The sequence below is a fragment of the Dermacentor albipictus genome, chromosome 1 (genome assembly GCF_038994185.2).
Source record: "Dermacentor albipictus isolate Rhodes 1998 colony chromosome 1, USDA_Dalb.pri_finalv2, whole genome shotgun sequence".
Classification (NCBI taxonomy): domain Eukaryota; kingdom Metazoa; phylum Arthropoda; class Arachnida; order Ixodida; family Ixodidae; genus Dermacentor; species Dermacentor albipictus.
Genome location: NC_091821.1, coordinates 338573268 through 338597767, shown reverse-complemented (window position 1 = coordinate 338597767; position 24500 = coordinate 338573268). Strand labels below are relative to the sequence as shown.

Below are 24500 nucleotides of genomic sequence, written 5' to 3'. Positions count from 1 at the left end.
CTCGTACTTATTTTATCCACACATCGTTCTGTGTTTCATTATGGCCGCATTTCTCTTCCCCTTTGCTGTTATTGTTTTTTCCTGTGGTTCTATATATCTATTGTCTTCTTTTATCCATATACCAAGGTATTTCTATTCTTTTAACGGAGGTATTTCTTGTCCCTTTATTGACGTTGCCTGTCTACTATTTTCACTGAATACCATACCACCTGATTTTTTAACGTTAAATTTGAGACCTAAGTTCTCGCCTTCCTGTCCACAGATATTAGCCAGACGTTGCACACCGCTTCGCTTGTTAGCTAGCAACACAATCTCGTGCTTGTAAAACAAACCTGGAAGCTGCTGTTCTATTACTGTACCCGCATGTTTGTATGAGAGATTAAACCCGATATTACTTCTTTCTAGCGCCCTCTCCATCCTCACCATGTGCATCATAAACAGCAGCGGAAACAGAGGGCACCCCTGTCTCAGTCCCTTGTCGACATCAACTTGTGCCTCGCTCCTCATCCTTTCCCACTCAACGCGGACTGTATGCTCTACGTGATTCTAGCTCAAAAGTTGTATACAGTTGTTGCCTATGCCTTTCCCTTCCAGAATATCCCACAATATGTTGCGGTTTACGTTGTCATAGGCTTCGGTAACGTCTAGAAAAGCCACATATAGCGGTCAGCTTTCTTCTCTGGATATTTCAATACACTGAGTAAGGACAAATAAGTTATGATCCAGATGCCTAGCGATTCTGAAGCTATTCCTAAGTTCTCCCAATATGTAATTATTCTCTGCCCATGCTTTCAGCTTTAATTTAATCGCCTACATTGCTAACATGTATACTACCGATGTAATGGTCAACAGCCTATATGAGTGAATTCTATCTTTTCCCCTTTACCTTTATAAATTAAATTAATTCTACTTTATCGCTAACTGTCTGGTATTCGCCTATTTTTTCAGGTTTTTTTCTACTGCTTTTAACAGAGCCTCCTTACTTTTTGTTCCTAGTTCATTAATCAGCCTAAGAGGAACCTTGTCTAGCCCTGTGGGTGTGCGCTTAGGAATTTTCTCTTCGGCGTTCTTCCAGTTGAAATCTGTCAGAACCAGCTCCTCTTCCATCTGGTTCCCTTTCACGTGCCTTTCTTTAGTCAAATACAACCTCGTCATTGCCTTGAAAAGATTCGGCTGTTACTTTCTCGATGTAATACCACGTCTCCTTCCACTTTGTTTCCATATTCGTCTAGGATATGATGTTGCATTGTTCCAGACTTACTGCCTAATAAGTTTATGTCGTTGCAAAATATTCTAGGTACGGCCTTCTTTTTCTTCCGTATTTCTGACAGCCAACGTTCTCTTTCACCTTTTGCCTTTGCTTGAACGAGTACTTGTACCATAAATTCTTTCTCCCGGTATATTTCTCACTTTCTGGCTACTTCCTCACGCGGCAACTGCGCTTTTTTGCCTGTCTGTGCTCTCATGATATTTTCTGTCGTTCGGCGATCGCTTCTCGTATTTCCCAGTCCCACCAGCTTTTCGATTTCTTTTTTCCGTTCCAACGAGCCACGTTGCTTCTCTTTCCATACTTCTGTCGTAATTGCACTTAGAAGCTCACTATATTCCCGCTCTTGGTTTGGCCATTTGCCAAGCTCTGTCTCGAATAAGACTGACCCAACAACAGCGCCACTTATTGGCCGGAGTTTGCGCTACATTCTCGTGAAAATTACTTGAAACCGTAAACTTGGAACATTGCGGCGATGTGAGCGACGCTCTCTGTTTCGTGACGCGTGTGCTAATTAACGGCTAAAGACAGCAAGCTTACGAGATATATGTGCCCATCTCGATAAGCTGGAGCACGTCGCACGACAGCGTTAATACACGCATAGTGTAAGCAGTGTATTAAAGGAATAAATAGGTGCGTGCGTCACTACGTTAGGAGCCGGTGCTGTATACGTACGGCTTTAATGCCGAACGAGGCCTTCGTCTCGGGAACCAGCGTTCCACCACGGCGGCAAAGCGTGCATATAGGCATGAATAAAAAACTAACCTGTTCGGGGAATATACGGTGCGATTAAGGGAGGTCTGTAATATCGATCGACGGCGTTGCATAGTCAAGACGCGCGCTTATTAGCTGCTTAATGAGAAGACATTGAGGCCAACCGGGAGGGAAGCAACGGGTCGGTTAAACTATATACCACGTGTTTTGCTCCGCTAACCTCAGAAGGCAAAGCCTGCAGCTACGTCGAAGCTGGTTCGTTTAAACCGGGCGCGGACGGGATAGGATCTTCTCAGATACAGCAACCGGATTGTCCCCGTGAAAAGTACAACCTCTTCCTAGATTACGGCATGTTTTTGTCTCTCTCTCTCTCGCTCTCTCTTCCGGAAGGAAACATCCGTGACGGAAGTTTAACTTGTCGGGTCAAACTAAGGAGATTGCTCGGAGCTTTTCAGCGTTCTGACCCAACTATCATCGCCCTACACCGTTCCCCCGAGTAGCAAGAAAGATAATGACATAGGGGGGGGGGGGGGGTTATTTTCTGGCTGTTCACCCGGTTCTCGGGCCGCCCTGGCCAACCTTATCTAGAAGACCGTAACTGCAACAGGGCGAGAGACCCGTTTCACAAATCCTATAGCAGTAATCTCTCTGTTCCCATTTTACTTCGGGCTGCACCCCACGTTCCTTTCTCTTCCAAATCGCTTTGTTTTGTTTTTGCTTTCTCTCTATGTTTCTTATGGGCGATAGCTATTGAGGGCTTTCGGCTCGATCGAATGTGTCTGAAGTCGCCTCGTCGATGTCTGTTCTAACACTTCGTTCTTTATTTACTGCAGCTCTTCGGCACATTACATGGAAGATATTGTGATCGACGGCAGACCAACAAGGGACGCTCCAGCCTCGAGCCAATGTTTCGACAATGGGTCATGTCTGCTTCGATGACAAGTTATCTTGTCGAAATGTTTGCTCAGTGCTGACGCATCCCTTGTTCGCCCACTATCGATCACTTCAAGCTTCCATCTGCCTGTGAACCCTTTGTCTCGATCGGTCTCCGTCACGCTCTTTGACGTGTCTGTTGCAGCAACTGCGATGCCACCGGTGTCCGGGGGGCCTATAGTGGTGCAACACGGCTGTTGAAATCAGCGCTGCGTCCGCGTACTATTTACGCAGCACTCGTCAAAAACAATTAGTCAGCCTCCCCCCCCCCCTCCCCGAGTAATTAAGAGCGATACACTCGTGGACTGAGTATTGTACGTGTCCTTTTATTAAATTCGCCTGATTCGCGACGCATGCGCAGAGCGTGTTGGGTGAGCCCCGTTAAAGGCAGGAAGCTGACCCTCCATATGCGTCCCAAAACCTTGCATAGTCATCTATATAGTCGTTAGATTGTTGCGTCTTTAAGTGGTGTTTGTGACAAAGGATAGTGTATACATGAAACCTCTGTTCTACACACTGCTGAGACAAGGAAAAGAAAAGAGAAACCACGATTCACATACAGCTAGTTTTTCTGGGGTTGTGCGAGGTATATCATTGTTACTGCAACCCGCACCCTGGAGCTCCGCAATTTCTTTAGAACTTCTGCATTGAGTTCGCCGGCTATTATGTGCTTGAGATTTTCAGCACGCTGCAATCGTTCATAGATATAAAGCATCCGCGTAACGTCGCTTACGGAGGGCCGAAGTTCTTGGTTTGATGACTCAGAAGGGTTTGGGTGCGAGCTAGTTGGTACGGATCATTCATATTTAAAACAGCGCCAAAAACACGGTTTGATGATCGCGCCAAAGCCTCCGCGTTTATACGTCAATTCGACGTCCCAAATTTCGGAGTTTTCTTTCTTTTCTTTTAGGGGGGGGGGGGGGGGGGGGGGGGGTTGCGTGCAGCGAAAGTTATTGAAATTTTCTGGGTTGAGTCTTTCGTTTCCTTGGAATGCAATGCAGCTATTGTTTATACGATTAACAATTAAGTGTATAAGCAGAAGTAGACGCTGCCAAAATCAATGACAACGTGGAAAGCAGCTACGAGAACTTTAAGTTGGTGTCGTCACCCAACTTTCATTTTCGCGCCTGTTCTGGCTTACCAAGCCTCGTGCCGCGATAATCGTGGTGATTTTGATGATAAGCCGGAGGCGCTAGCCTAACTTATCGCCTGGCATATTACTCCAGGTACTGGGTGATAATTATGACATACACAGCAATCACCCACAGACACACGCAGACAGCACACATACCCAAAGATACGCATGTAGACACTAAAGCTGGTAACACAGTTTCATTAAGGCGAGCGTAACTTGGAAACACCAGCAGCGCTTTCGCAATGCGCAACGCACAGGCGGTTGCTTTTCCAAGGCGCCTACAGTGTTCCGCAGTTACAAGCTTCGGTCACGCTGAAAGTCTACTGCTGCCTTCAGAGATTGTCTTTATGACAGGCAGCGGTTGCAGTCGCAAAGTACACAATGCAAGTTCTCAGGAGTGCACTTTGACTACACAGCGTGAACTAATATTCCCATTTAGTGGCTCCTAAATCGCGGCTTCTCCTAAAATTGAGGACAACACAACGAGCTATGGAAAGAAGAATGATGTGTGTAACGTTAAGGGGTGTGATAAGAAGAGAGCAGATTGGGTGAGGGAACAAATGCGAGTTAATGACATCTTAGTTTAAATCAAGAAAAAGAAATGGGCATGGGCAGGGCATGTAATGAGGAGGGAAGATAACCGATGGTCATTAAGGGTTACGGAATGGATTCCAAGAGAAGGGAAGCGTAGCAGGATGCGGCAGAAAGCTAGGTGGACGGATGAGATTAAGAAGTTTGCAGGGACAACATGGCCACAATTAGCACATGACCGGGGAAGTTGGAGAACTATGGGAGAGGCCTTTTCCCTGCAGTGGGCGTAGCCGTCATGATGATGATGATGATGATGATGATGATGATGAAAGATCGTATCCGTACGGGCAATCTGCATTCAGCTGTCGTCACGCCTGAGTGCGCCGGTTCTCCTCACACCGCCGAAGCTACGCAGCACTGGTCCAGGCCAATCCTTGGCAGGAATCGCCACCAGGGAACACCTGGCGCTTACGGCCCTTGCGCGGAATAATTCAGGTGTCCGCCTTGCGCGAGGCATTAAATGGGGTCCGAGGCAGGAAGTGTTGGCAAACACCATTTAGCAGCACAGCTTTTGTGGGATGATGGTCTTGCTTTTTTCTAACGTGTTTTCCAGCATATAATGTTCTCGCGCGCTTAAGCTCTGAAACCGGCCGAAGCAGCGGGCCGTACAACAGCTACTGGAAGCAGTACAGAAGTCGCATCATTAGGAACACAGTAGTTGCGGCTTGTGGAAGAGTGAAGGCAGGACGGAACGTATAAGAAAGCAAGGAAGAGAAGAAGCGAGGACAGAAATAAAGAAGGAAGCAAGCGAGGGAGGAAAGGGTGCATGGCGGTACGACACACACACAAAAAAAGCGTCGTGTGCTAGAAAGCGCCGTTGTGTTTCTTCTCTCAAACTAGCGTGCATTCAAGACTGCACGTACTGAACAAGCGTCCACGGCTGCTGACGTCTCGCGATCATTCTTCATGTATTTATAACGGCGTACAAATGCCGCGATGGGGCGCTGTCGTGACTCTACGCAATTAATCGTTTTAGCACCAATCGAGTACCAAGAGAAGCGTACATGAGCGAATTCAGGGCGCTTGATGCGGAAAAAAAATGAAATCCAGAGAGAGAGAGAGAGAGAGAAAGAAAGAAAGATGGAACACATATAGGTGTGTGGCATAGAAGACAAAACGAGGCAGAATTATCGACTCGAGCATAGCGGCACAATTATAATCGAACGCCTCGGGGGACGTGGCTGTCCAGGGGTGTGTTGCTGGCCTTCGCTCACCTATTCCACTAAACGCTTTTCGTTTTCTAGTAATACCACCTTAACGAGCGGAAGGCTCTCGACGAACGCGCCATGAAGCGAAACACACCGCCTGTTTCAGCGAAGGTTCAGTTATCTTCAAAGCGGTGCTTTGATGCTCTTTTTTTCTTTAAGGGGCGAAGAAGGGCGCTATTAAAGGCGGTGGACGTCAGTAGATGTGTTCTAATCAATTATTAACTGATGATAATACCTAACTGACTAGGGCACTTCCGGTTAATTAGATTAAAGGAGATGCTGATATTGCGGAAGTGTAAAGGGAGGAGGAGTGTTGGCTGCAGGGCATGCATATAGCATAGCAAGACTTGCCCACATGATGATGATGTTGATGTATTGGCATCCCTTCTGAAAATGGGCGGTGACAAATAGCCACCTATAGCCCGCTTGAGTCAATCAGGTATGATATACATACTTTTTCATTCTGGCATTCTTGTATACATCTTTTTTATATTCTCCCTCTTTCTTAAAGCTTCCTTACTTTGTACCGCTACCTATGACGGGAAATTGATCCACCCGAGCAACTCCTTTCGGGAAAGGTTAAAAAACAACAACAAAAAACAAAAATATACGCGTGCGTTCAGTGTGTCGTCATTAGCGTGGTACGAATGAACAAGATGACGCGTGTAGCGCGGCGTAACAGGACGCAAGCCCGCATGCGGCTTCCGAGCCGTGCAGCACGTGATACTGCACCAAACAGTGCTTGAGGCGTGTCCGGTTACAGGGCGATTTGAAACTCGTAGCAGCAGTCTAGAGATTTTCGCCCCCAAAATACGCCACGAAATACATTGGTGTCTCACATAGTTTTTGTTCCGCAGCACGCAAGGAAGGCAGGCGTTGTGGAGAAAAAAAAAAGGAAAATAAGAAGTAAGAAACAGTGGAATACCAAACAAATGCATCTCCGCACGTTTGGGGAGGAATGCCTCATAAGTGTAATCTCAGCATTCAAATTAGGTAGACTTGCCTTCAGCCATGACCTGCTTCAAATGCGCAATTTAATCACACTTCCCAAGTAATGAATTGAAAAGTGAATCTTCGTAAACTGATTAGCTAATCAATGATTATCGTACGCCTATTGATGTCTGCCGCCACTGATAATGAGTAGGCGAAAAACTGGCTTTATATTCACCACTATTTCAGGAAAACCAATTCATCCTCTTTGAGTCATGTTACAGTAAAATGTGCGAAGACCCGTAATCCGCAGACGTGGTTTTAATACTTCGGGGTAGAGAGAGAGAGAAAGAGAGAGAATAAACTTTATGCAAAATAGAGCGCGAGCATAGGTAGCTCCTGCGCTCTGCAATGGGTGGTCTCCTCAGTCCGGGAGTCCAGCGGCCTTAGCTGCCAGTCTCGCTCGGTTGACCAGGTTGAGCAGGTCCGTCAAGTCGGAGCTGGACGGCGCTGCCACCCATTGCCATGTGGTGGGTGCGTTATTGGTGCGAGGTCTGGCGCGCTTTCTCAATACCATACCATGTGGTAACGCGCGGCGCATTGATCAATACCTTGGGACGTTTTAGACATAAGCAGTTTCCAATACTTCGGGGTGCTTAGAGCTCAGCGGACCACTGACGTTCACTGCTTAGTAAAAGAAAGAAAGAAAGAAAACGCCGATGATGAAACATATATCAGTGAATATTGTCACGTAGCAGTGAATTAGTAGCAAAGTAGCATCTAAATACAACTCACAACGATATAAAAACCATATGATGGCCTTTCGCAGCGTTTAAAACACTCTATTACGTCACATATTCACCTTGTGTTCTTTTTCCACAGCAACCAATTCCCTATGTGCGTCCTTGCGCCGAGTCAGAAATTTAGCTCTGTGGCTCTTACCTCAACGCCGCTTGTTATCGACTATACAGTGACATATGACACCAGTGTGGCTTGCAGTTGTTCTTCTCCTTGTTCATTACTCGCGTGCGGCATGCGGTGAGCGCTGTATCCTACTTTTCAGTGCCCTCGACCCGCGAAACAAAACCAACGCGTGACCGTAGCTAGAAGCGCTGCCGAGAAGGCGCAAAGGCCGAACTAATTTTCCCTGTCCATTTAAAGTAGGTCATTCCCGTTCACCTCGACGGACGAGCTTTATCGGTGGCTCAAAATTGATCCGAGGGCGGCAGGCGAGCGGGAGAGGGGGCGGGGGGAGGGGGGGGGGGGCTGCGTGCGTAGTCTGGGCCTCGGCACGGACGGACACGAGTCTGAACTCTCGCGAATTCCACGCGGGAGTGGGATGCGATGTATGGGGCGTTACGCGGGCGCTTCTGCCGCCGGAAGTTTCCTCGATCGCTATAGGACGCGACGTGGAAGCGAGCGAAGGAGCGGAAGGAAAGGGTGGGGGGGGGGGGGGGGAGTTAGAATTCACTTCCTCGGCGTGTCCTCTCTTTCCGGGACATGCTCGCGATGGCGCAGGAGTTTCCGTGACACGCGTCACAAATGCAAAACGCGAGCGATGTGAAAGGAACATCACCGCTGGGAAGCGCGTTGTATTTCGAAGCCGCAACTGCGCGCATGCGATCGACGCATCCGAATTCCGGAGAGACGTTGCGAAAGACAAGATATATACAGGACCGCCCCAGGGTGCACCTCCGGTTGAAGTTTCGTCTCGCGGTGTATCAGCGGTTGGCCTAATGGGCTAACCGCGTTATTCAACGCCAGGCGTCACGCGAGCACCAAACAATCACGAGTTAAAACTGAAGTTCGCACATACGCGAAGCTGTGCGAACACGCACCCTTGGTCATAATAGAAAAAAAAATGGTGATATCGAAGCTGACCGCGGTTATTCCTGGCGCAAGGAAATACATCACAGAAGAATGAATATACGCGTGCAGCAGAGCTATTTTGTCGAACTAAAGGTGCCCGATTGCACGCATTGAGGCGAAGTCCAAACATTACCGCACTGCCGGTGCAAATGGACAAGCAAATGACAGTTAATGATCTTTTTTTTTTCTGTGATAAATATACGGTGTGGCCTACCTTCCTTCATTGTGTGACCGTTCGACTATGATGTGGTTTCCAGCGTGTTTTCTTTTTCTGTTGGACGCCTCATTGAGCGTGATTCTTCCGAATGCGTCTTTTATTTGTGTCTTAATGTTGTTGTTGTTGTTGTTGTTGTTGTTGTTGTTGTTGTTGTTGTTGTTGTTGTTGTTGTTGTTGTTGTTGTTGTTGTTGTTGTTGTTGTTTCTCAGAAAAACTTCAATTGCTAGTGTGACTCTGCCGTGCATCTACATTCTTCAAAAGTCTTGTGTTTTCGCGCTGCACGTCATCATCATCGTCATCTCAGGTTTAAGGGTGCACGTTCAATGCAGGACCCAAGTGTCTCTCAATTTCTTACAGTCACATTTGTTCCACGCAAGCCCTCTAAAGTACGTAATTAGTTAAATAACTAATAATTAAATACGAATGGCCACTGAGCAGCCACGAGGAAGGATGAATTAAAGCAGCGCAGTAGCACCAAACACAGCCATGGACGTTGAACTTTTAATTAAGAGGATTGTTTTACATTGAGTCAATATCGAATCCACAACCATTTCTACGTTCGATAATATGCATTTCAGCTTAGTATTTGAGTAGGCACTGCCTTCGCATCTAAGTCATCTTTCCAGCATATCTCTCTCACACGCGTTGACTGGTGCGGAAAATGCGCGCCTGCAGTATACATGCATAAATTCAGGCAAAGCTTATCTATAAATCTATCCTTCTGTCTGTCTGTCTGTCTGTCTGTCTGTCTGTCTGTCTGTCTGTCTGTCTGTCTGTCTGTCTGTCTGTCTGTCTGTCTGTCTGTCTGTCTGTCTGTCTGTATGTCCGTCCATCTATCTGTTTGTCCATGTCCGTCCGTCTGTCTGTCTGTCTGTCTGTCTGTCTGTCTGTCTGTCTGTCTGTCTGTCTGCCTGTCTGTCTGTCTGTCTGTCTGTCTGTCTGTCTGTCTGTCTGTCTGTCTGTCTGCCTGTCTGTCTGTCTGTCTGTCTGTCTGTCCGTTTCTGTCTGTATGTCCGTTTCTGTCTGTATGTCCGTCCATCTATCTGTTTGTCCGTGTCTGTCTGTATGTCCGTCTGTCCGTCCGTCTGTCTGTGTGTCCGTGTCCGTCTCTCTGTCCGTGTCTGTCTCTATATCCGTCTGCATGTCCGTCTGTCTGTCTGTATGCCTGTCTGTATATCCGTCTCTATGTCTGTCTGTCTGTCTGTCTGTCTGTCTGTCTGTCTGTCTGTCTGTCTGTCTGTCTGTCTGTCTGTCTGTCTGTCTGCCTGTCTGTCCGTCCGTCTGCATGTCCGTCTGTCTGTCTGTCTGTATGTCTGTCTGTGTCTGTCTGTGTCTGTCTGTATATCCGTTTCTGTCTGTCTGTCTGTCTGTCTGTCTGTCTGTCTGTCTGTCTGTCTGTCTGTCTGTCTGTCTGTCTGTCTGTCTGTGTCTGTCTGTATGTCCGTCCGTCTGTCTGTCTGTCCGTGTCCGTCTCTCTGTCCGGGTCTGTCTGTATGTCCGTCTGCATGTCTGTCTGTCTGTGTATGTCTGTATATCCGTCTGTATGTCTGTCTGTCTGTCTGTCTGTCTGTCTGTCTGTCTGTCTGTCTGTCTGTCTGTCTGTCTGTCTGTCTGTCTGTCTGTCTGTCTGTCTGTCTGTCTGTCTGTCTGTCTGTCTGTCTGTCCGTGCCTGTTTGTCCGTGTCTGTCTGTCTGTCCGTGTCTGTTTGTCCGTGTCTGTTTGTCTATCTGTCTGTCCGTCCGTCCGTCCGTCCGTCCGTCCGTCCGTCTGTCTGTCTGTCTGTCTGACACTTCTGCCATTGCCATTTTTATCATCCCACTGCCTCTGTGTCGGCTACGCTAGGAGGTGGATATTGCGACTACATTTTTGTGTTTACTATTTGACGCTCTAGCAGGTCACCCTCATCGGTTTCTTTTCACTTGTTCGTTAAGCTCTCTGCGTCATTGTCTGCTTCCCCTTCGCTACTACATTCTTTGGACAGGTCCGGTTTAAGGCGGGATACTGGAACTCATACACTTGCATACAGTTGCAGACATCCGAGATGACCATTTACCCTAATCACTCATGGCATTGCAGCGCCACATGTGCCACGGATGTCGCATAATATGACCCAGCAACAGTTGCTGCAACGCGTGCAGTACGACCTAAAACCCTTTAGGCAAAAGTGAACCTACGAGCGGCGTATGGATCACCTTGTAGATCGATCCTACGATAAGAACGGTTTATACTAGCTAGGCAAGCCCCAAATACTATTACGACAAGCGATATCACTTTCCTTATGTACAGTCATAAAAGTGCAGTCTATTGGTGGAGAAGTGCGACATCTATTTATCTTCGAGTTACCCTTCAAAGAAATGGTTGCGGCGTTTTATGTCACGCGCTATAAGTCTCTAACGTGAATCTCATGCTCGTTCTCTAAACGGTTAACGTGGAACTTGCGCAAAGCGGACAGTATACAAAGAGCCCGAATGGCTTTAGCGCTTACAACAGCTACTAAGTTCGCCGTTGAAGAATGAATACCGCCTCTTACACTGTGTCTTAACGCTGTCTCCGTTTACGACGGTGTAATTTACTGAGCATGCGAAACACTCTTTCGCGGCGCAAACAAAACGCCCAAGCGCACCGCAGACAGGAAACGAGTAAGGGGAGCCCCCGTTTCAATCCGAAGAATGGGCGCCCTCATCTCGGCACCCATCGATCGTTCGATAAATAAAAGCAGCGGGAAGAGGAAGGACCCGTCGACAATTATACGAGTCCCACTCGCGTCGCGTATTGCCCCGCATTCGATTAGCAGTGGCTTCTATTTCGAACACACTTCAGCGCTCGCCCCCCCCCCCCCCCCTTCAGCGCGTATTTCTTTTTAATCAGCGCCAGGAGGACGAGCGACTTGCGCGGCTCATGCAAATGAGGCGCGGAAAGGCAGCGTTCGAACGAAGCTTCGGCGGCGCTTATACGGATTCCGTGCCGCGCACGGCCTGAACCCGGTCGGGACCGGCGGCAGAACAAAAAGGACTCCCCCCCGCCTCTTCTTTCCGCGCAACGCCCCCCACGCCTTGTTTGTTCAGCTCTTTTCTCGCATTGTCCTCGGCAGAGCAATCGCGGTTTACCAGCGCCCGACTTTGAGCGCAGTTAGACTGGCGGAGGCTAGTCGATACGCGAAACGACTCCACGGAGTCGAGATGGTATACGCCAGCCTGCAAGAAAATCTCGCAACGCCGTAACAGCGAAGAATGGGTGGATGGCAAAAAGCCAGTGTCGACGAAGCCTGCGGGCTTTTCGAGGCAGTTTCTGTTCCTCTTCTCTCGCTCTCTCGTCCACTCTTTCTGATTTATATTCCGTTTAAGGTGCTTTGCTGCTGTAACAGCTTTCAAAATATCGCTCTTGTCGACTCCTCGCTACGGAATCGGGTATATTTTTCTTTAAAGTATGAGCGCTTACTGCGTGTTTCTCTGGGTACTCTCTTCCAATACCTCCGTCAATCGCAGATGCGGGAGGGAGTCATCGGTTTTGCTTTGTTCTTATGTTTATTTTTCTGACGATAAGAAAGAAGAGGGATGAGGTGCTCTTGCATTGATTTGTCTCCTCGATTTCTGAACGACGTCAACCAGAAAAGCGCCAGGCCTTACGGAAAGGCAATCAGCGCGCGGGAGTGTCTGCTTCCCTTGGGTTTCTGATCTTGTTGGTGCGTTCTCTTACGCCTCGCGCTCTGGTGCCTGCTTTCCTATCTCCCAATGCAGGGAATCCTAATCAACCTCACAACTTTTCCTTCGCTCCCTTTCTCTTTATTCCTTCTCGTTGAAAAGGTAGCAATGTCAATGTGCTTTCATCTTTGGAACCCTCGCTGGTCAATCCTAAGGTGTGCCGGTGTCAAGTGCCGCTGCACTTTTAAAGGGCAAATTGTTTGACGCCAAAAACGTTGTTCCTCGAACGAAGCCGACCTCTAATGTACTAATAATGCATGCATGCCTGACAAGAAGCACGAATTCACACTCGTTTGCAACGACGAAGCTAGCTGGGATCAGAGCTATTAAGAGGCAGTGAGATTGTTCGCTCTTAGCCGGCCTGCTGCACCAGACGGCCTCTAAGCACTACACTGAGCTAACAGCCTAGTACGTCCGATATTTGGCGTAGATATATCATTCCGCTCAGTGCACCATCTCAGCAGCCAATCAAGTCGTTAGAATCACATATCTTCACCGTGTCGGTCACGAACACAGCGAACGACATTAGACATCCTGGACATTGTTAATTATAAAGTTGTACTCGTGAAACTTGTTCTGAGGTCGGCCGGCTTACACAAGGCAGTTGGAAGGCGCGCGCGAGACTCTCTCTCTCTCTCTCTCTCTCTCTCTCTCTCTCTCTCTCTCTCTCTCTCTCTCTCACACACACACACACACACACACACACACACACACACACACACACACACACACACACACACACACACACACACACACACACACATACACATACACACATGTGGAAGAGTAAGACCGAGGACAAATTACTGGTGAAAAGCACCCCCGGGAATGGACTCGTGTAAAACCGTATAGAACGGGCCAAACGGCACGTTCTGGACAAAGGATGGTTCGACACCAGAGGGTCCAGACCGTGACACTGAGTAAAACAATCCCTTGTCAAACTACAGCAGTGTGAGCCCCGCGCTAGAGTAATGACGTATCTATCAGACGAAAGCGTACAAAGAGAACGTGATTTTTGTCAGATATTACAGAGCTTCCGAAATACCGTTTTTCTTTCTTTTTCACAAAATACCAGCAGAATTAGGAGCACATTGCCGTCTCATACCCGAGCAGCCGCATGCTCGCGTCGCCGCGCGAACTACTTCCGTGAAGCTGAACGTGCGACATTTTGACCCTGTCTCCTTTTCCTTTCCAAATCCCATCTTTTCCAGCAATGATCACTCTACCGCTACTATTACAGTTTTACAAGAGCTACGCAATATCACTGCTTAGCTGAACGCCTTGAGCACACATAAGCACTCGTACTTCACGTTCCTGGGCACTGATAAAAGAAGCGAAGCCGAAACAAGCCGACCGACCTAGCTAGTGCTACGCGCCGCGAGCCAGCGTCTCTTTTCATGCGACCCCGTTTCTCTGCGGGTGCGCGGAGTGGGAGATCCATCTGCCCGTCACCTCAACGGAGCGCGCGCGCGGGGGTCGGTGGCGCGCAACCGAGAGAGGAAAGCCAGGAAGAAAAGGGACGGCTGGCGTCTACGTACAGCAGCATGCGGGCGCAACACACACTATAAAACTGACCGATGGCCGGCGTGTAGATGTTGAGGTAGAGGCAGTCCTCGCTGTGCCGCTGCAGGTGCGGCAGCAGGCGGCGCAGGTACTCGAGCCTGCCCAGGGGCATGCGCTTGACGGCCTCGCTCTCGGAGCCGATGTCGGGCAGCCGCTGCGGGCACACGGGCGCCAGGCGGTCGGCCATGCGCACGCCGCTCCAGTGGGCCGGCGACACCGGGGGCATGAAGCGCATGGCCCCCGTCGGAGGTGCCGCGTACGGCACGCCCAGGAACACCTCGACGGGCTGAAGTTGCTGGTGCTGCTGCTGGCGGGAGGACTGCTGGCCCTGCTGCTGCGTCCCGGGCGGCGCGGGCGGCACGGGCGTCTCGATGTAGCCCTTGAGCGCGCCGTACTTGGTCGTCACCGTGCGCGAGCTGAGGCGCGTGAACTCGGCCCCGGCGGCCAGCGCGAGCAGGAGCACACACAAGGCGGCCGGCCGCCAGCCACCCGTCGTCGCCGCCGTCTTCATCGCGCGCGAAACACGAAGACCAAACTTGCGATGCTGCCGCCCGCCATCACGGTTGTCGCCGTCGTCGTCGACGACCACGATCGCCGCAGCCTGGGAACCATGGCCGCTTGATGCTGCTGCTTGCAGCCTCCGCGGTCGTCGCTGCTGCTGCTACCAGCCGGCGCCAGGAGGCGCCCGACCCGCTTTTTTTTTTTTTTTCGGTAGGTAGCAGCGCGCCTGCGCGGTCCATCGAGCGGTCTCGGTCGTCGCCGCCGGCGCGCACACCCACGGTCGCCCCTCCGAGCCGCGGCTCGTTCGCCCCTCTGCTGCTGCTGCTGCCGGTGTTTTCACAACACGGGAGGGTAGGGAGGGCGCAGAGAAGGGGAGGGGATGACGGCGCTGCATGCTGGGAGGAGACGTCTTCACTGAGGAAAGCGGAATCCTCGGCGCTGTCGGGGCCGAGATGGACGAGGCGAGCGGAAGGGTGAAAGGAGGACGGGAGATAACCAGGTGCGCCGGGGATGCAGCAAACGCGCCGCCGGCTTTGCCGCGCGGCGTCCAGTATATCCTCGCCAGTATATCCTTCAGCGTCCCCAGGCGTAGCCCGAGACCGATCTCGAGATCACTTCTCTATCAAGAGCCTAACTTATTACATCAATGACCTCAGGCTGTTCTTTTTGCTTTTCTGTTCAGCCTAAACAACTTGCGGACCGTCGCATTCATAAGGCTGAGGTAAAGACTAAATTAAGATAACGGAATAGTGGAAAAACGGACCCTTACCAAATTATTCGAGATGTCCTCTAGTTGAGTCATTTCTTTACGGTCTGAAACATATACGCTCACCATACCACCAATTTCGCGTTTATGTGATTCGACACTTGCAGTAATAAAGTGCAGCAGATAACACACTGAGTGACGCTGCGAATAACCCACTGTTCCTCAGCATGATCAGCGACCCCCTTCTACATGCTGCACGGCTGTTAGGACGTATTTAATTCTCTACATTGATGTTGCCACCAATAAAGCTGACCACAGCGCCACCCACGACTACAGCGCGCTATTGCGCTGGCCGATGTTGCAACCATAGCGCTCTTGCAGAGGACTACTTACAGCTCTGTGAGAAGAACAAGTAGAGGCGTGATTGAAACAAGAAAAATTGCTTGTTCCTGCCATGTGTCGCAAGCGGCGCAGCGGCTGGCCGACAGCACACGTGTACCATTGCTTCTGCGATGTGCACATGGATTGTGGAAAAAAGTCCTTTATCATGGGTCGAAGGGCTTGACCGTAGTCGTGTTCTAATGATCAAACAAATGATCACGCGGTTTTAATCCGCAAACGAACAGCCCATAAAAGCGAGTATTATCGCTGAACAAACTGACTGCCGTATTTTATCCTGAAACAAAAAAAAACGAAAATGCTCAATTGGCACAGCCGTTAAAATAAATGCCACTGTTCTGAACGCCACTCCGTGCCCACGATGCAAGTGTACCATTCGTATATTAAACTGTTAAGTGGACTTTTCTCCTTTCTACTTCTTTATTTTTTTTTTATTTCGCTATACGTTGCCCTCTATGCACGCAAAATCTTCAAAAATCAGCTGACAATCACCGTGGACTGCTGGCAACACAGCTCAACTTCACAGCTCAGCTTCAACATCACTCAGCTCGCTTGAGTGATTTTTTGAGTGCCGAGTTATGCAGAGATCCAAACTGATGAAAGCGGTTTTCCGTCCGTAGTCGTGCAAAGAAAGAAAGAAATCCCATAATGAGCTCTGTTAAGCTCTCTTACCCCGTCCTTAACAGCATTGACACGTCTTTTGCTATCCTTTGCACTGACGGACTGAACTGTGAGTTGTATTGAATTCCATTGTTTCTGTGCCTTGCATGAAAGCCCATTTTCTACGCAAAACGGTTTGTACTGCGCGCACGTCACAATGCGCATCAGAACCAGAATTTCAGTTCACCCGGCCGCGTATAGAGCAGTCTGCGAGTTTCTTAATTAGGCACTGCCTTTCCATGTCGTTAGTACGAAGGTGCGTCGATGGTGGAATGCAACATGCTCATACATAATACGCTGCGTCATAAATTAGTAACTTTTTCGCATCGGCGGTACTCGCAACATTGCTTCGCTAATGCGCGCACTTCGCGCATTACTGAAAGTGTGCCAGTCTGTTCTACAGCAGAAAGAGAGAGAAAGAGAGATCACGGGTTTTGAAGAAACGTTCCAGCTGCAGGTTTAGTACATGAACGAAGATAAAACAAGCTCAACCGCAGTCCCAGGCTGTGCATTGCAGCACTCCGTTTGTATCTGGATCCCTTTCTCTTTATTTTTTTTCCCCCCCGCGACGCACACTAAACCATCGCAAAGCGCTATACAGCTCATCTAAAGCTGCAACCTGCCAAGCCCCTTCTACCCGTTATCAGTGCCTTAATGCTGTCTATTAGTGTATAATTTCTCTGCGAGGACGCTTGTGCAAAGGCCGCGGAGGAAGATAGACAGGAGCGCCGACTTGCCTATCTCGCAATCCATTTGGCGCGTCCAACTAATGCTCTGGCGACGCGATGCACTTAGCTTTCTACTTCACACGCTCACTCCGTAATCCGTGCCTTTGTAACGTGCTCTCTCCCTCTCCCTTCCTTTATTTTTTTTTTCCAGTGATCTTTTAGCGCGAAATGTGCACGCCGTCCTGCAACTAACAACGCGCCAGAACGAACGGTCTACGTGGGCCAATCAGACCGTGAACACATAACGAAAACTGAAGGAGGTCGCGTGAAACGCGAGTCATGAAATGACGTCAGCTCGTTATTTTGCAGCTGAAAAAATGCGCCGAGAGCTCGGCTTATTGTCCGCATCGCTAGAGGCCGCAGACACAGACCTGTGTACCTGTTGGAAGCGGTATCATCGAGTTACTGTCTAGGCAGCACTAAATTTTAACGTCGCCTATGCGTTTCTTCGCGAATCTCGAATAGAAAGGACAACAATTGTACTGCGCTATCTGGAGAGTCAACACTCCTGTCTATCGTACTCCATGGAAAAAAGCTTATTCCTTAATCTAAAGCACTTGTTCGAAAAGTTTCCAGATTATCTTCAAGTTTTCACGGATGCATCTGTACACAACGACGGTCAAGGCGCCTCTGCAGCTTTTTACTGCCCTTCAACAGAAGTACGACGTATCTTTCAAGTACCTCATCCAACTTCGTCAACAACTGCGGAACTAGCAGCGATTAATGTTGCACTGAAATACGTGCAAGAGGAGTTAATTACATCGAAGGTTGTCATCTTTGCGGACTCCCGTGCTGCCCTTAGCAGGTTACAATGCAGTGAGCTTGATTGTCCACTTGTGCGCAGCATTAATGACTCTGCGAGCAAAATTACATCACGTGGGGTATGTCTCGTTGCTCAATGGATACCTTCACACGTAGGAATCGCCGGAAATGAAGAGGCTGATCGGCTCGCTTCAAGTTGCGTTCATAACAACTGTGACTGCCCAGAAATTACGTGCAAGCTTGATGACGCTCGTCTGCTGATTCGTCGCCACCTACTCAAGCAACATCCAGATCAGCGCGTCGCAAATGGAACGTTCCCACCCCGTGTTCGTGGTCGAGGCTTGCCTCGTCGCGCTAGAGCACAACTGCTCAAGCTGAGGGTTGGTTGCGTGAACGTGCACGAACGTTTATACAGACAAGGGCGTGCGGTAAGTCCATTGTGTACGTCTTGTGGCTGTTACGAGACACTTCAGCACCTTATACTTGAGTGTCCCGCTTTCAGTGCGCAGCGCATGTCACTAGTGAGAAACTATCATCTCCTTGGCCTGCGGTGTGCGACACTCAAGGAATGTTTATACCCCAGTGGCTGTGCATCTAAACGTGATCAGGCCCATCGCGCCCTACTAACCTTTATAGACCTAACTAACTTAGGTTCACGTTTGTAGCATGAACATTCGACATTCAGTTGTAGCGTGACCTTTAGTGACCGGCCCTACTGTGTATGATCAGTACTGTACCCTAACGCTTCTTCCTTCGAAGATGGGAGGTGGCGGGTTCAAACACCTTGTAGTGTATATTGTGAACCGGTGATTACGTGCAGGTAATTACGTGAAACGGTGATTACGTGCAGCTTCACTTGGCGTCTCATCGTGGAGAACACAATCAGCCGCATAGCGAACTAGCCATGGACGTGGTTGATAATTGTGGAGGCTGTTCGACGCGGCGTCACTTTAACTCCGGCTGCAGAGTTCTACTTTATTCTTTAGATTTGTCCTGTTGCAGTGTTCTACTTTGGTCTTTAGATTTGTCCTGCTGCTCTCCTTTCCTTTTTCCTCCCCTCCTTCCTATCTTCCATTTCTGTGTTGCTGTCGCCTCCCTTCAGAAGAGTAGGCAGGCGTTGTGCCCCTTCCGGTGGCAGTTGCCAGCCTGCTCCTCGCTTTCCCTTTCCTGTTACCTGTGTATATGTGTATATGTGTGCAAAACAAATAATAATAATAAAAAAATGGCTGTGGCTTAGGTAAGGTTAAGCCCAGGATGCGAAGCATACTAGCCTTTATTTTAGTTGTTGAACCACTGTTTAGCCTGGTGAACTGCTGTTGCTTGGCTATATTTGGTTCGGCTAGACGAAGAAACAACTCATGCATTACTTCTTCGCCTTCAAGAGTGGAACGCGACAGCGTTCCCGTCGACCCGCCAAGGGGTGTAAGACAATGGGCTACAGGGCAGCGACTACGCGCCCCGCATTGGACGCGGTGAGCGTCGAGCAAAGCAGCGTTCGGCGCGGCAACGAAATGTGCGCCTGAGCAAGAGACGCACGCCTTAGAAACAGCGCGTTTCTAAGGCAACACCGCATTCACTAGAGGCGCTTTTGTACCGCGTTGAAGCGTTGTACTCGTGGCTCAGTGGTAGCGTCTCCGTCCCACACTCCGGAGACCCTGGTTCGATTCCCACCCAGCCCGTCTTGCAAGAGTTGAGCCAAAGCCACTTCTCCTCTGTCGTGACGTCACGGTGTCACGTGATTTCATGGTCACCGCCGCGCCTGAGGAGCTGGGTTGAGCCCTCGTAATATGCTTCGCATAATAATAATTTCGCACTACATGGTTATGCCGTGACAAAGCCAGACAATCATCAACTTGGTGTTATATTGTGTTGAGGCCCATCGTACAAGCAAAGCGGGCTACTTAAAAGTTGACGTATGAAGGGAAGTTAAAAAATGTTAAAACTAGCACGTTTCTTGAAGTAATCGCCACTTTTTTTGGCACGTGGCTCAGATCCGATGGCGTGTGCAGGCTGTTTGTTCGCTAACTTAAAGCAGGTTTTCTTCTTAACACTGTTGTATTGTGGCGAAGACGGCGGTCACTCGGTCACGTATGGGCGCGCGTACGTGCGTGCATGTCATCGCTAATATGCGCAACATACGGTAACGCTTTCCTTTAATTTGCATTCGTTGCTTCCTTCCTGTTCCCATCGCAGTACGTTGTTTGACATTCATGCATATGCACATACGAGCATGTATGTCTGGCCATGACGGCTAAGGGCAGAGATGGTAAATGCATTATATAGCTTACCGAAAATCGATTGATTGATTGATTGATTGATTGATTGATTGATTGATTGATTGATTGATTGATTGATTGATTGATTGATTGATTGATTGATTGATTGATTGATTGATTTCCATCAAAGTCATTCCTTTCGGGCAGTTGTATTATTTTCTAATGCCCGTAATTAAACCAAACATTTTCAGACTTTGCTTTGAATATGATCAACAGCATCATTGCACGGAAATACTAGGATGTAAGACAATCTAGCCGTCAAAAGATACCTGGCCGAAGGTGTAGAAAGAGAGAGAAAACATTTATTTGGACCATCGAGGTCGTTGCTCTTAAGGCCGAGTGGGTGGTGTCCTCATTCCAGGACTCCACTGGCCATGGCTGCTCGACATACTTGCTGGACGAAAGCTTGTTCTCCCGCCAGGGTATCGCCGGTCAGCTGTACCTCCCACCACTCAAAAGACGTGCTAGGCGTCTTTAAGTGTTGATGTTTGCCCCCGCACCCGCACGAGATGTAAAGAATGCAGGGTGTGTGTCGCCGCACCAGGGGCAGATGCCGCGATATGTTTGTGAGTACATTTTGCTGTATCTGTGTAGGTTTGGGAATATATAACCCATGATCGGAAGGACAGAAAACGAAAGGCCAGCAAAGGCAGCCTTAGCCAAACTATCCGCCAATCTGCCTCGCTGGGCTACAGAGCTCAGCCGTTACGCTAAACATCCTTCCAATCCTTCCAAGAGGTGTTCTGCCCACCGTAAAGTGATATGCGATATCTTGGTGCTCTACCTATCAATAAGCGAAACAGTTAACTTAATCCAGACACCTACACCACAGGAGTTGCCTATTGCATAGATATACCGGTGCGGCAGGTATTTCAGAACAATGTTACGCCTACACGCAAACAGGCACAGATACCGGTTACAGATAACTTATGACTATTTAACGCTGTGTACAGGTGGTCACGCATGCAATGAATGTCATCATTCGATGAAACCGCCGACAGCAGCAATCTCAGACTCCACACGCTGCCGAAACCGACCGCAGGCTGTGATGAGGTGTGTCTTCGGAACATTCGCCATCGCATCAACAATAACACTCACGAGAGCCTCAAAGGTGTTGTGTGGCTGCCTACTGGACTCCCTCTCAACTACACCTCATACGTAGAAGTCCACTGACTTGAGATCTGGGGAGCTGGGAGGCCCTGGATTGCTGCTGTAGCAGCAATCCAGGGCATCACAACCGTGTTCAGTACCTCAGCGTAAGCTACAGCCTTAACTCTGGCATCTTGGAGAAAAAGATGTGGAAGTATCACGTCTGCTTCCCTGCTCACGACACCCAGGACCATCACTGATGTTGGAAATATTCAGTTGGGTCAGGAGACGCTTAGCTTTGGTCAGGCGGTTCTCCTTGGTTTTCTCAAACAAGGACTGTCCTCTCCGCATAGCATAAGACTTGTAGCGAAGGTCCTCAAGACCCACAAGTCTGACAGTGGCCTCGTCAACCTCCACCTCCTTGGCAAGGGCTCTTTTCGATTTACGAGGGTCTTCATCAATGATACCTTGGACGCGACTAATGAATCTGGGTGTCCTAAGAGTGTCAGAACGCTGACAATGTCGTTTCCTTTGTGAAACAGCGTCCACATCATCCATGGCAGCCTGCTGTTCTTTCCCAACTTTGAACACAAATGATTGGGCACCCTTAAAGAATGTTGCGATCTCTGAATCAGGAGGTCCTGCAGCCAAGGACACAATAACTGCATGCCTCTTCATTTGCTCTGTTAGCTAAAGTTCAGCCACGTTACCTGCAACAAAAAAGTATTTGCAGCCATTATGTACCTAGAGGACGGGGGTCACGAAATGTGTGTTCTCAAATACCCGCCGCACCCTGTATGTATACCTATTATGCGAAGCATATTACGAGAGCTCAACCCAGCTCCTCAGGCGCGGCGGTGTCGCCTTGAAACCACGTGACACCGTGACGTCACGACAGAGGAGAAGTGGCTTTGGCTCAACTCTTGCAAGACGGGCTGGGTGGGAATCGAACCAGGGTCTCCGGAGTGTGGGACGGAGACGCTACCACTGAGCCACGAGTATTTTTTTTCCGCCTTTTTTATTTCTTTTTTTTTCATAGCAGGTACCATGCACGGAAGCTTCCTTTCTTCACAGCTTTTCTAACACACACACACACACATACACTGCGAATTGCACATCTATATGAGTATTCATCTTTGCTGCAGGCGCTTCTGCCACACCTGCCATCGCTTGCTAAGCTCATCTTCGCCGCCCAGCAGCGAACTTGTATACGCAAAAGCATCACAAAAGTGCGTCCACGCAGGTTTTGCGTTTTCTAGTGCTAGGACGTAATCAGTTCGGGATCTCCAAATTGCATACAAACCTAGCAATAACAGGGTTTCAGCACTGTTGTTATTTTTGTCATCTTCCAGTGTCAGATATTTTACGTTATCCCAATTTGGGTATATCTGCACGTCAAACACAATTCGTATGTTGTGCCAAAATAGTACTGCATTTGTACAAAACAAAAATACGTGCTGCAACGATTCTGGATAGGGACAGAGAGGGCAGTCCGTTGACCACGGCACGAAGAAACCCTTGTTACGCAGCCATGTTTTTACAGGTAGAACTTCGACATGTAACCTAACATAGAAATCCTTAATCGCTGTTTTTACAGGATATTTTGGTAGACGCTTGAAAACGTCAGACTCCAGCTGGCTTCCAACTCGAGACCGATATAGGGGTGGTGGGAATAGCATATCTATAGTGTTCCAGTACAGACTCTTCCGTTTTACATTTTTTAGATACTCTTGAGAAAAACGCTGCTCGAAGAAGCGAGCTGCCTGCTCCACCTCCCTGTAGAATTTTAGGGTGCGGGCTCGTGGTACTCCTTGGGCACCTTCGATCCACTCGCTTAAGTACCCCCCTCCTAATTGTTTGAAAGAATGACGTATAATATGATGGGTTTGGTTTTTGAAAAAAAGGTACCTGTGAACTTTGAGTTTTACCTCTACGTTTACCAGCCCTAGGCCTCCTTTTGCCTTACTTAAGAATAAGTTACTGCGCCTCATGCGCTCAAACCGCGACTCCCAAATATATGTTGCGCAAAATCTATGCACTCGATTCACCTGAGCCGGCAAACAGGGCATCACCTGCGCTGAGTACCATATAGCTGGAAAGAACACAGTGTTACACACAAAAGCTCTGTTCATAAGCGGGACCGTTCTCCCATGCCACTGTTGCACTTTTGCCGCGAGGGTACCACTTCGAATTGTATTTTGTCCATTCTGTAGGTTGGCAGGGTGCATGGCTAGGTGCCTGGGACTTAAAACCAACCACCTTCCTAGAGGTGAAGTGGACGTCTGAAATCATCAGCTACCTCGGTGTGTGTTTTAATACCACTGAGCCACGAGTACGATGCTTCAAAGCGGTACAAAAGCGCCTCTAGTGAATGCGGTGTTGCCTTAGAAACTAGCTGTTTCTAAGGCGTGCGTCTCTTGCTCAGGCGCACATTTCGTTGCCGCGCCGAACGCTGCTTTGCTCGACGCTCACCGCGTCCAATGCGGGGCGCATAGTCGCTGCCCTGTAGCCCATTGTCTTACACCCCTTGGCGGGTCGACGGGAACGCTGTCGCGTTCCACTCTTGAAGGCGAAGCAGTAATGCATGAGTTGTTTCTTCGTCTAGCCGAACCAAATATAGCCAAGCAACAGCAGTTCACCAGGCTAAACAGTGGTTCAACAACTAAAATAAAGGCTACTATGCTTCGCATCCTGGGCTTAACCTTACCTAAGCCACAGCCATTTTTTTGTCATTAAGTTAATGAACATTTCTGTCTCTCTCTCTCTCTCTACACACAAACACACACACACACACACACACACACAAATATATATATATATATATATATATATATATATATATATATATATATATATATATATATATCGACCATACAGCTGCAGCTGAGCCATCTCAGGGCCTTGAAACCACTCCGAGCAGCGACCCAAAGGACGCGATCATAGCCGCACTCGCTGCTGCTCTCCGCGCCCTGCTGGACCGATGCCAAAACATCGACGGCAATATGCGCCAAATGTGTGTCGCGGCTCTCGGCGCACAGAAAGCTCTGCTTCAACACAAGTAAGTGCGGCTTGAGTTCCACACACGCCGAGGCTGTCGCTTGTGCAGCCAACTTAAGAGCGCGACTCGGCGCCCCGCATTCGTTTCTTCTACTTTGTTTTTTTGCCCCCTTCTTCTGGTCTTTTTCTCCTTCATCTTTTTCACCCTACACCCCCTTCCTCGTGCAGTGCTGTTGAGGTGAGCTCGCCTGAGA

General features: G+C 49.0%; 2 protein-coding genes across 5 annotated transcripts in view; both read right to left on the bottom strand.

Moving 5' to 3' along the window:
• LOC135902020 (neuroligin-4, X-linked-like) overlaps nt 1-14911 on the bottom strand; it is a 101101-nt gene extending 86190 nt beyond the window's left edge. For all 4 annotated transcript variants that reach the window (XM_070531730.1, XM_065431937.2, XM_070531729.1 and 1 more), the window contains exon 1: nt 14141-14911. In XM_070531730.1, the coding sequence (XP_070387831.1) occupies nt 14141-14639 (499 nt within the window). In that variant the 5' untranslated portion in view covers nt 14640-14911. The remainder of the gene's footprint in view (nt 1-14140) is intronic.
• A 7251-nt stretch (nt 14912-22162) lies between these two features.
• On the bottom strand, nt 22163-23446 carry LOC135899482 (uncharacterized). The gene has a single exon (XM_065429094.2). It carries the CDS (start codon nt 23379-23381, stop codon nt 22380-22382), a length of 1002 nt encoding a protein of 333 aa, XP_065285166.1. The 5' UTR covers nt 23382-23446; the 3' UTR covers nt 22163-22379.
• Nucleotides 23447-24500: the final 1054 nt, after the last annotated feature.

Coding starts and splice junctions, on each gene's coding strand:
- LOC135899482 (XM_065429094.2), bottom strand. CDS start 23,381: ATGAACAGAGCTTTTGTGTGTAACACTGTGTTCTTTCCAGCTATATGG.